Here is a 12,805-nt window from a genome sequence, read left to right as displayed (position 1 = left end):
ATCAGGGAAAGGTGAGGGAAACGAGCGCTCAGGGAGACGTGCAGGAAATAAACACAAACACGGAGGAAAACTCAAACATAACCAAACTGTCAGTAACAAGCCTGACAAATACCAGATCTTTATCCTCTAAAATTGATTCTCAAACCAAAATATCGATACTTTTGATACTTTAGTAATTTGTGATAGTGTACATCATTAACAGGAACGCAGTGTAAAGTGAGTAAATAACTGAGATCTTGTCTGAATAAAAACGTGATTGGTGGGAAGTACTTTTTCTTCCGCCGAGGTAATTAAGTAATGTGCAAGCACGAAAATGACTGGCAATTCAAAGGAGTCATTCAGTATTATATAACAACAAGTGTAATCTACGTATACTTTTATTGGAGGCCATTCGTTGACACTACATACAGACTTGAATTTGAAGAGAACGCATTCAGTGCAAAATAACAACATTATTTGTTTCTCCCTGTGATTTTTTTTTAGCATTTGAAGATGATTCTCCAAGAGCGACAACACTTGAAATGCACTATTTTTTTTATTTTACCAGACACATTAAGTATATTTGCATAAAGTATCGGTATCAGGTCGGTATCACCCATACCAGCCTGAATTATACTCGGTATCGATTCGGAAATAAAATCAGTAGTATCGCACATCACTATGTTCAGGTAAGACAGCAGGTTATCTAGACTATTGATGGTATTATTAGCATGCTAATTGCAATGCTAACACCATCCATCCATCCATTTTCTACCGCTTGTCCCTCTCGGCGTCGCGGGGGTGCTGGAGCCTATCCCAGCTGCGCACGAGCTAACACATGGAGCAGTAATTGCAAATTATTTATTTGCACTAATAGCTAAATATGTCCATATTTGTAGAAATATTTGGTGTTTATGATTTGTATTTGGACAATTATGAAGCGGGAAGTTCCGTAGGGGAACTTTAGCTGGCTGAAATGGGTAAGCTATTAGCATGCTAATAGCTATGCTAACATCTAAAGCGACAAACGTAAGGAAGCTTTTGCCTGTTAATTAAATATATATTTAACTGCCTTCCATTTCGCAGTAATGTTTAACATTTATGATGTACATTCGGACATTTGTGCCACAGAAAAGATTAGGAACAGAAAGAGAAAGGCACATTTTAGCCAAATAGTCTTTTTAAGTACAGTATGCTAATAGCTATGCTTGGATTTGAAGCAGCAAGTACAAGTGACTTATTTTCACTTTTTAAAAGTATTATTACTGATTGTTTGTATGTCAAATGACTTTTTCGTTTTTGCGGGAATATTGGGTATTTCACATGTTTGACATTTGTGACACAGGAAATGTTAGAAAACAGAAATAGGAAGTTAACATATCATTAGCATTACTGCTTGATAGATTTTATTTTTTATTCAAAAATATGTCAAACCATCTTCGATTTACAGAGTATGTCTTCCATTTGGCGTTTAATACTACGGGAAATGTCGGAAACAGACGCAGGAAGGTGCCAATAAAAATGGCTAGACTGTTTATCCTACAATTAGCATGCTAATAACGCCAGGTGAGTACATTTAAAAAAAACAAAAAAACCCAGCTATTTTTAGATATACACATTTTCTTTGTGTTTTATGTAAATGTTGGACCTTTATCATTTTAGAATTGTAGGATGTTTCAGGAAGTTGCAGTCTTGCCAGCTGAAATCGGTCTCTCCTTACTCAAAACTTTACAAGTGTGACCCTTTAATACACACTTTATTTTACTTTCTGCGCAATTTTTTGAATACTTGAACAACTTTATTTCAATTAGTCTGCATGTTGGATCTTTTTGACCCCCACCCTGTCAACAAATCTCTCCATTGTCTTTATCTGTATGAGTTATAACTTAAGTGACGTGACTGATTGTGTAGTTCCACTCATTGACTAACTGACGCCCTTTCATCATCTTTTTCATTTTTTGGTTCCTGCTGTATCTTTATTTGTCTTTCGTCCTCCTTCGAGAGCGTGACCTCCTTTGGATTTCTCCTCTCTGTCACGCTGTTATGTTGATTTTCACTTTCAGAGACGTACTGTGTTTTAAAGATAGACTGTATTGCGATATACAGTGCTTGGGAAAATCCACAAAGGGGTCAGTTTAAAGTCTTCCTCGGCACCCTGAATCTCCCATCATTGCCACCTACGCCCTTCCGTCCTCAGTCCTTTTGCATTGCACGTATTGCATCTCTGCATGCAGCCCTGCATGTGACAACCCCCCCCCCCAAAGGACAGGACACTTTTTTTTTTCATGTTGAAAAGCATCTTCAGGAATTACATTTCCAAACTTTATTATGTTTTTTCCATTCGGCAAATTGACAAGACCTATTAAACTTTTTGCTCACCAAATGTAGCTATTTTTAGTCCTTAGAATGATGTGCAACAACCCTGTATTGAATAGAATAAAGTTAAGTAAAACTGAACTAAATTAAATCAATTTTATTGAATTAAATCAATTTTATTGAATGAAACTATTCAACTTTATTAATTAATTTAATTCATTTTTCATATTAAATCAAATGATTACATTTTATTAGGTTACATTTTATTTAATGAAATTATTTAATTTTATTTAATCAAATCATTATTTTTTTAAATTGAGCAATCCAATTAAATATTATTATTTGACAATAATAATGGTAATCAATCATTTGAGTGAGAAGTTTGAAAAAAATATTGGATACACATTTTTATTTGCCAAAACACTGTATTTATTTATATTCACATATATTTTGTAAAATTAACAAGCATTTTTGTTCACCAAATTTGGATTTTTTTTAGTCCTTAAAATGAACTGCAACAACCCTGTATTGAATAAAACAAAGTTAAGTAAACCTTAACTAAATTAAATCAATTTTATTGAATTAAATACATTTTATTAAATGAAATTTTTCAATTTTATTAATGTGATTTATTTATTTTTATGTTAAATCAAATGATGACATTTTATTAGATAAAATTTTATTTAATGAAATTATTTCATTTTATTTAATCAAATAATTGTTTTTTTTAAATTGAGCCATCCAATTAAATATTATTATTTGACAATAATAATAGTAATCAATCATTTGAGTGAGAAGTTTGAAAAAAATATTGGATACACATTTATATTTGCCAAAACACTGTATTTATTTATATTCACATATATTTTGTAAAATTAACAAGCATTTTTGCTCACCAAATTTTGCTTTTTTTTTAGTCATTAAAATGATCTGCAACAACCCTGTATTGAATAAAACACATTTTATTGAATTAAATCAATTTGATTAAATTAAATCATTCCATTTGATTAATTTTCTTTAATTATTTTTATATTAAATCAAATGATGAAATTTTATTAGATTAAATTGTATTTAATAAAATGATTTCATGTCATTTAATCAAATCATTAATTTTTTTTAATTGAACGATCCAATTAAATATTACTATTTGACAATAATAATAGTATTCAATAATTTGAATGACAAGTTGAAAAAATTATTGGATACACACGTTTATCTGCTAAAACACTGTATTTATTTATTTATTTTGTATTCGTATATATTTTGTAAAATTAACAAGCATTTTCGCTCACCAAATTGAGTTTTAGAAAATCTAAAAGGGTATTTCTTTAAAATAATTACAAATGAATAAAACACATCATTCTGTGCTTATTATAATCCTACTAATAAACAGAGCCCTGCTTCTTCAGTCATTGTTATGACATCATTTTCTGAAGAATTAAAGGAAATGTCAGTTTCCAAATAATTACAGTGCTTTTTTTTTTTTTTTTTTTTTACATAATCCTTTTAAATATTGAGAATGCTGGTTTTTAAGCACTGTATTGTGCTGGAAGATGCATTATAACATTCAACAAAAAAAAACACATAAGTGTCTTTGTCCCATTGGAGGCCCGCCAACTTGTGTGTGTGTGTGTGTGTGTGTGTGTGTGTGTGTGTGTGTGTGTGCAATGAGCTCATGGAAAAAGCCCCTCTGTGTGCTGGGAAGGAGACGCTCATCTGCCAGGAACATTGTTGATCCTGGGTTTGTGTGGCACTGTCGCAGACTTTGCATTATTCACTTTATTGGCAACAGAGATTTATATGTTGTTATTCTACACATAAAAAATCCTTTCCAAAAAAGTGTGTGACTCCAGCTAAAGTCTGCGACGAACCTCTCTCATGCATTGTGTGTGATATTGTGCTATTAGTGGAACTGTGTATTGTTGTCTTCAGTGAGGGGAGTAATGTGATGATTTATGTTGTGTGTCTTTGCATTTGCATCCGACCCACTGTGCTCTGTGCTTTGCAGCTGGCTCAGTACCCAATGCTGAGAGAAGAGATGGAGAGAATCGTCACTCAGCATATCAGAGACAGAGAGAACCGCACTAAAGGCCAGGTAACAAAAGCACACAAGCACACACACACACACACGCACACACACACACACACACACACACACACACACACACACACACACACACACACACACACACACACACACACACACACACACACACACACACACACACACACACACACACACACACACCAAAGTACATATTTAGATGCATTAATAAAATATTATGTATTCACAGCTTATAAATGAGAAATTCCCTTCAATGACAGTATTACACCCCTGACCAAAAAACACATAATACCGAAGGTGACTGACACTATCCTTAATCTAACACAGCACTAGTACAGATATTCATAACTGATCAATACTTGATTATTTTAATAAATTTATAAAGAAGCAAAAAAAGACAACCTACCATTGACACTTGTATCCCATTCCAATAATGATGATAATAATAATAATAATAACAATGGTATTTAATTTGCAGTTATCTTTAACACAAATAATAATAGCAATTATACACAGAATAGTAAGTAAACCAGTTAATATATAAATAAATAAATACCTATGCAAAAAAATGAATACAGAATAAAGGATAAATTAAAACTAAAATGTATGTGATTTTTTTAAATGAGAAATGGTCTTTAACAATATTATTTATATTCTTATTTACATTATTACCTTGGTTGTGTGTCCATGATAGCATATGTGGTTGTTAAAAATATCCTTAAGCTAACACAGCGAAAGCATAATTATTCATAACTGTTTGGACAATAGATTTTTTTTAACAACTTTAAAAAGAAGCAATAACAAAAACAACCTCAAACTGACACTTTTATATAATACTACTAATAATGATAACAAGTTTTGAATATCCATCCATCCATTTTCTACCGCTTGTCCCTTTTGGGGTCGCGGGGGGTGCTGGAGCCTATCTCAGTTGCATTCGGGCGGAAGGCGGGGTACACCCTGGACAAGTCGCCACCTCATCACAGGAAGTTTAAAATATGTTTTAAACAATAATTAAATATCAAAATCTATATAGTACGCTAATAATCAATCATCAATCAATCAAAATGTATTTATATAGTCTCAAAGGGCGTCACAAACTCACGACATCCCCTGATCTAAACCCATATGATGGGTGTCGAGTGGGTATAATTATTGAATTGTTAAATCAATAGATAATGTGAGAGTCCAGTCCATCGGGAAGCCAACAGATAGTCATAGGGGGGTCTTCTTCCGGGCTCAGCCAGGTTACCTACACAGAGACGTCCTCAGCTGTGATCCACCCTGGGTCACAACACGGGTCAGCTAACACCTCGTCCAAATAACATAAATAGAGATTTTTTTTTGCCAGACTCCAAACATTAGCTAAAGATTATTATCAATTATAGTATTTCTTGCTTCAATGATCTATTATAGTCGTAATTGTGAGTTGACAGTTGACAGTGAAAGTTCATTTAATATTTACCGTATTTTTCGGAGTATAAGTCGCTCCGGAGTATAAGTCGCACCGGTTAAAAATGCATAATAAAGAAGGAAAAAAACATTTATAAGTCGCACTGGAGTATAAGTCGTATTTTTTGGGGAAATTTATTTGATAAAACCCAACACCAAGAATAGACATTTGAAAGGCAATTTTAAATAAATAAAGAGTAGTGAACAACAGGCTGAATAAGTGTACGTTATATGACGCATAAATAACCAACTGAGAACGTGCCTGGTATGTTAACGTAACATATTATGGTAAGAGTCATTCAAATAACTATAACATATAGAACATGCTATACGTTTACCAAACAATCTGTCACTCCTAATCGCTAAATCCCATGAAATCTTATACGTCTAGTCTCTTACGTGAATAAGCTAAATAATATTATTTGATATTTTACGGCAATGTGTTAAGAATTTCATACATAAGTCTCTCCTGAGTATAAGTCGCACCCCTGGCCAAACTATGAAAAAAACTGGGACTTATAGTCCGAAAAATACGGTACTCAGAATCAGACCAGAATCAGAATCGGAAGTACTTTATTAATCCCCGAGGGGAAATTGCGATTTTCAGCACAGTTCCATTCGAGATCAGACAAACATTACAGGGAGACAGAACAGGGTCGCTGACGGGTCTGCCAACTTCCGGCGTCCCTTACTAAAAAAAAATGGTGAGAAACAAGTAAACGCTGTGAGAGTAAAAAAATATTCAGTCAAAGGCTGAACTCCTGGGAGGGGGTCCAGACTGAGGCTAAGGGAGAAAAAAACCTCATAGTCGTAGCACACATAAACATACCATACCATACCACAGTGGTTCTCAAATGGGGGTACGCGTACCCCTGGGGGTACTTGAAGGTATGCCAAGGGGTACGTGAGATTTTTTTAAAATGTCTGTTAAAAAGAACTGTGAAAAGAAATGCAACAATGCATTATTCAGTGTTGACAGCTAGATTTTTTGTGGACATGTTCCATAAATATTGATGTTAAATATTTCTTTTTTTGTGAAGAAATGTTTAGAATTAAGTTCATGAATCCAGATGGATCTCTATTACAATCCCCAAAGAGGGCACTTTAAGTTGATGATTACTTGTATGTGTAGAAATCTTTATTTATAATTGAATCACTTGTTTATTTTTCAACAAGTTTTTAGTTATATTTATATATTTTTTTCCAAATAGTTCAAGAAAGACCACAACAAATGAGCAATATTTTGCACTGTTATACAATTTAATAAATCAGAAACTGATGACATAGTGCTGTATTTTACTTCTTTATCTCTTTTTTTCAACCAAAAATGCTTTGCTCTGATTAGGGGGTACTTGAATTTAAAAAATGTTCACAGGGGGTACATCACTGAAAAAAGGTTGAGAACCACTGCCATACCATACCAACTTTATTTATAAAGCCCTTTAAAAACAACCACAGTTGAAGAACAAAGGGCTATACACCACAAAGAAATACAGGCAAAGGACAGACTAAAAAATAACATTTAAAACAGAAGTAAAATACACATTGAAAAAGCAAATACAAATTACCCTAAAATCAATTTGTTAGATAAAAATCAGTTAAAAAGTTAAAAACAGTTACAAAAGTTAAAAACAGTTTAAAGTTTCATGCTGGGTTAAAAGCCAGTGAATAATATACACATAAACATGTTACATAGAACCAACAAAACTTGCAACAAACTCCAACTCTTACCTTATTTTACTGAGTAATACTGATAATTAATATTGATATTGTTATTTGTTATTGTTGTTATTCAATTACATTCAGGATAATAAATAATTACATTATGATTAATTATGGAACAGCTTGGATGATTCCTTAAAATGTTCCAGTTCCATTCACACAATTTAAAAAAACTTTAAGACCAATGTCTTGGAAAAATATATCACTCTTGAATCAACACAGTAGTTAATACTATGATCAATGTTAATTAAAAAGTAAATGTGGAATATAAATAATAATGGAAGTATAATTGTTTGTATATAGTATATCATTGGTACAAAGGCTTAACATGTGTACAAGGATATTTCACATGCCTTTACTGTGTATATAATTGAACCGTGTTTATGTTGTGTACAATGTTTATTTATAATATGTTGCAAAAAGGAAATGTCATAATTTTTGGAAGCTCATCTTGTATTTGACTTTGTTTATAGGGTTAGGCGCAATAGGTGTTCAACTTCAGCCTAAACCCTTTCGGTCTGCAACATTTTCAATTTATGAATGTACAACTGTTTGTTTATGTACAACTGTTTGTTTATTTTGTTGACCACTGACCGAAGAAATAACAAACAAATTCCGCCCTTCAGGTGCTGTTGCTGATCGACATCGAGTTGTCGTACATGAACACCAACCACGAGGACTTTATCGGCTTCGCCAAGTAAGAGGACGACGCGTTATTGTTTTGTGGTCACACGCTTTATGCTGATTTGTGTGTGTGCAGTGCTCAGCAGAGGATCAGCCAGATGAATAAGAAGAAAGTGGCCGGCAATCAGGTTATCATTTTTTGCGTATTACACAACTTTTGCATGACATGCATTTTCTTGTTTGGACTTCTTAGGAGTTGTTTCTCTTTTTGCTGGAGTTCTGTTGCATCTTCATCATTTTATGTCATTTTCTTCCTGTATTGTGTCTCCTCTTCGTTTCTGTGACCTGTATGTGTGTGTGTGTGTGTGTGTGTGCGTGTGCTGCTAAAGGATGAGATCATGGTGAGTAGTGAACGCCTGCAGGGTTTCCATCCAAGCATATGTTTGCATAGTATGTCTAATATTAATGTGCTGGATGCGTGTGGAAACTTTAAACTGTAGATGGCTGTTACGGGGAACCCTTGGCTGCTTCTTCCTCCTCTTTTTACATTCTTATTTATTCTTTACACTCTCATTTGTAACCCATGATGGTGCACATCCATCGAAACTTTTGGTAACAACCCCCCGCCATCTGGGAATGGTGGCACACACACGTCCCCTCAAAGTTTGACAGTCGCCATAGCAACCACCCAGGTTGGCCTCAAAGGTTAGAGGTGTAGTAAACAAAGGGGTGGTCTGGGCTTCCTGTTTACACGCGGGTATAGTTGGCCCTTTTACACCCCCTGCTGCTTCTGTTCTCCGTCCGAGGCTGACCCCTTAATAGAGACCCCCATTATGTATGTTTACTACTTTCAGTCTCATTAAAACATTTAATGGGGGGTATCATTCTCATTGACATACAATTAACCAGAGTCAAACCGTAAAAAACCTTATATGAACATTCTTCACTGTCACAAGTGTAAAAAGAAGTTAACCACTGTATGTAGTCAACTGTAAACAAAATGAAAAGAACAGTCCAACCTTTAAACATGAATGACAAAGATGTGAGCCGAAGGCAATTTGTGGTTAACATTTTTTAACTGTCAACAGAGTGTAAAAAGAAGTTAACCAATGTATATAGTCAATTGTAAACACGATCAAAAGGATAGTCCGACCTTTAAAAAATAATGACAAAGATGTGAGCCGAAGGCAATTTGTGGTTAACATTTTTAACTGTCAACAAAGTGTAAAAAGAAGTTAACCACTGTATATAGTCAATTGTAAACACGATCAAAAGGATAGTCCGACCTTTAAAAAATAATGACAAAGATGTGAGCCGGAGGCAATTTGTGGTTAACATTTTTAACTGTCAACAAAGTTCAAAAAGAAGTTTACTGCTATATATAATCAAATGCAAAAGCAAATCAATTGTTAAAAAAGAATGAGGAAGATATAAAGGGAAAGTAATTCCAGTTGCAGATGCTCATCGCACATCTGTTTTTTTTTAATACAGTAGTACCTGGCAGTACTTGTACCAGTACTTGGTTCTGTGATGGAGCTCTTAACTTAACACACTTGTATCTCAAATCAATTGCGTCCATTAAAATGAAATGAAATCAATTTAATTGGAGCTTGGCCCCACAAAAACAGACCCATTTTAACCTCTTAAGGCCCAAGCTGTTTGTTTACATATTTTTTTAATTTTTCTTTGCTATTTGGGCTTATTGGACCCTAATTAGAATACAAACTAAAAATCATCTTTTAATATGATGTACTTAGTCCATAAGTGCACAAGCGTGTACTTCATGTGTAGTGACTTGCGAATTTTTATTTTTACACTTTTTTTCCCAAATTCCATTGTATGTTAAACTCTTTTGACACCACCAGATATCAGTATAAGTGTCCATATGTCGGCATAAGACCCCAATTCAGTAGTGTACACAATTTTGGAAATAAGAGCTAAAAGGTGTTGTCCACGCATGTGGCCACTAAGCCTTTAGAGCAGGGGTGTCAAACTCATTTTAGATGGGGGGCCACATGGAGAAAAATCTACTCCCAAGTGGGCCGGACTGGTGAAATCACGGCACGATAACTTAAAAATAAAGACAACTTCAGTGAACAATGGGAGACCGGACTTTCTGCTCCGCTGCTCCCAGTCTGTGGAACGCTCTCCCTGACCACCTGAGGGCACCACAGACTGTGGATGCTTTTAAAAAAGGCTTGAAAACCCTTCTTTTTAAAAAAGCCTTTTTTTTTTTTTTTTTAGATATATGCATACTAGTTTTAGCTATTTGGCTGTTCTAGTTTTTATTTATTTTTTATTATCTTTTAATTTTTTTCTAATTTATTTATTTATTTTATTTTATTTTTTTAATACACTGTAGCACTTTGAGGTTGTTTACTCTATGTAAAGTGCTTTTTACAAATAAAATCTATTATTATTATTATTATTATTAAAAAAATAATATAAAAACCTAATTACAGGATGTTATTTATGTAGTTTGCTTACATCGTGTGGTATATTTTTTAATTTTTTTTTACATATGTAGCATAATCTAGAAAGACACAAATAATTGCTATTGTGACATCTAGTGGACACAATTAAAACAGCAGTTTCTTTCATTCAAAAATTTCGGCTCATTTTTATACTTAGTAAACTCATCCCGCGGGCCGGATAAAACCTGTTCACGGGCCTGATCCGGCCCACGGGCCTTACGTTTGACACCCCTGCTTTAGAGGTTAACCTGCCTTTTAAAAAGTAAAACAAAACTTTTGGATAAGAACTATTTTATGAAAAATACGATAGAATGTAGTAACAAACAATTACAGTAGTTTACAGAAGCAAGATAGCCGAAACTTGTCAGGTACAAAACTTTACCTTACTAGCCTATATAAATCAACCATTTATAAATAAAAAACTACAGTAGTTTTTTGAAGTAATAACATATTATTTGTACAGAATTGACCTTGGACAGTAAACTTTTTGCTGCTTCTGTCAAACACACCATCAGCTCCTTCTCCATATTTTCATGGTTAAAAGTCCGCCGTTTAGATGTTATTTTAACGTTTTTGGCTGGTGTTAAACTTCAGCGGGGTGCAGAGGCTTCGTCAAGTCGACTCCACGCTCGGTCACGTTTTTTGATGATTCATTTCTTTAATGCAATGATGATCATCTATTTCCTCCTCTCAACCCTGCCCTTTACAGTCACTTTCTTTGTTGCAATGGTTGGAAAAAAAATGTTATGTAAATCTCCAGCTGTAAGCTATTGCTAGCGAGTAAGACCAAAAGGTTATGGTCAGGGTTTTAGTTTATTTCGAACCTTCATACAGTTACAAATGGTACAACAGCGCTTATCTCAAAACACTCTTATGTTGGGGCACTCTTAAGTTGAGGTACCACTGTATTTGGAACTGTCAAAAATAAGTTAGCTGCTGTATATGGTAAGGGTGTAACGGTACACAAAAATTTCGGTTCGGTACATACCTCGGTTTAGAGGTCACGGTTCGGTTCATTTTCGGTACAGTAAGAAAACAACAACATATACATTTTTGGGTTATTTATTTACCAGATTTGTAAACAATGGCTTTATCCTTTTAACATTGGGAACACTATAATAATTCTAACCAAAAATAGAAATAGCTCTGTGTGTGATGGATGTGAGCCACCACTAGGCTGATGAGTGCAACAACAGGCAGTCATGAATGCTAAGCATAACAATAACATACATATACACACAGGGTCCATTGCCAGGGTTAATGTGGTCAACATATATAAAATAAAAACTAAATAAGATAAGCCTCTGAATGGTTTCTTAAAGGCCTACTGAAATGAAATGTTTTTATTTAAACGGGGATAGCAGATCCATTCTATGTGTCATACTTGATCATTTTGCGATATTGCCATATTTTTGCTGAAAGGATTTAGTAGAGAACATCGACGATAAAGTTTGTAACTTTAGGTCGCTGATAAAAAAAAGCCTTGCCTGTACCGGAAGTAGCGTGACGTCACAGGTTGAAAGGCTCCTCACATTTCCCCATTGTTTACACCAGCAGCGAGAGCGATTCGGACCGAGAAAGCGACGATTACCCATTAATTTGAGCGAAGATGAAAGATTCGTGGATGAGGAACGTCAGAGTGAAGGACTAGAGTGCAGTGCAGGACGTATCTTTTTTCGCTCTGACCGTAACTTAGGTACAAGGGCTCATTGGATTCCACACTCTCTCCTTTTTCTATTGTGGATCACGGATTTGTATTTCAAACCACCTCGGATACTATATCCTTTTGAAAATGAGAGTCGAGAACGCGAAATGGACATTCACAGTGACTTTTATCTCCACGACAATACATCGGCGAAACACTTTAGCTACGGAGCTAACGTGATAGCATCGGGCTTAACTGCATATAGAAACAAAAGAAATAAGCCCCTGACTGGAAGGATAGACAGAAAATCAACAATACTATTAAACCATGGACCTGTAAATACACGGTTAATGCTTTCCAGCCTGGCGAAGGTTAACAATGCTGTTGCTAACGATGCCATTGAAGCTAACTTAGCAACGGGACCTCACAGAGATATGCTAAAAACATTAGCTATCCACCTACGCCAGCCAGCCCTCATCTGCTCATCAACACCCGTGCTCACCTGCGTTCCAGCGATCGACGGTGCGA

General features: G+C 34.7%; 1 protein-coding gene across 7 annotated transcripts in view; it reads left to right on the top strand.

The window, feature by feature from the left end:
• dnm1a (dynamin 1a) overlaps positions 1-12,805 on the top strand; it is a 115,528-nt gene that overhangs the window by 42,855 nt on the left and 59,868 nt on the right. For all 7 annotated transcript variants that reach the window (XM_062055293.1, XM_062055294.1, XM_062055289.1 and 4 more), the window contains exons 11-14: positions 4,304-4,390; positions 8,161-8,231; positions 8,295-8,346; positions 8,548-8,559. In XM_062055293.1, coding sequence (XP_061911277.1) covers positions 4,304-4,390; positions 8,161-8,231; positions 8,295-8,346; positions 8,548-8,559 — 222 coding nt within the window. The remainder of the gene's footprint in view (positions 1-4,303; positions 4,391-8,160; positions 8,232-8,294; positions 8,347-8,547; positions 8,560-12,805) is intronic.

Source organism: Entelurus aequoreus, linkage group LG08 (genome assembly GCF_033978785.1).
Source record: "Entelurus aequoreus isolate RoL-2023_Sb linkage group LG08, RoL_Eaeq_v1.1, whole genome shotgun sequence".
In the NCBI taxonomy this organism is placed as follows: domain Eukaryota; kingdom Metazoa; phylum Chordata; class Actinopteri; order Syngnathiformes; family Syngnathidae; genus Entelurus; species Entelurus aequoreus.
The sequence above is the reverse complement of the archived record's forward strand: the minus strand, read 5'-3'. Positions and strand labels throughout refer to the sequence as shown.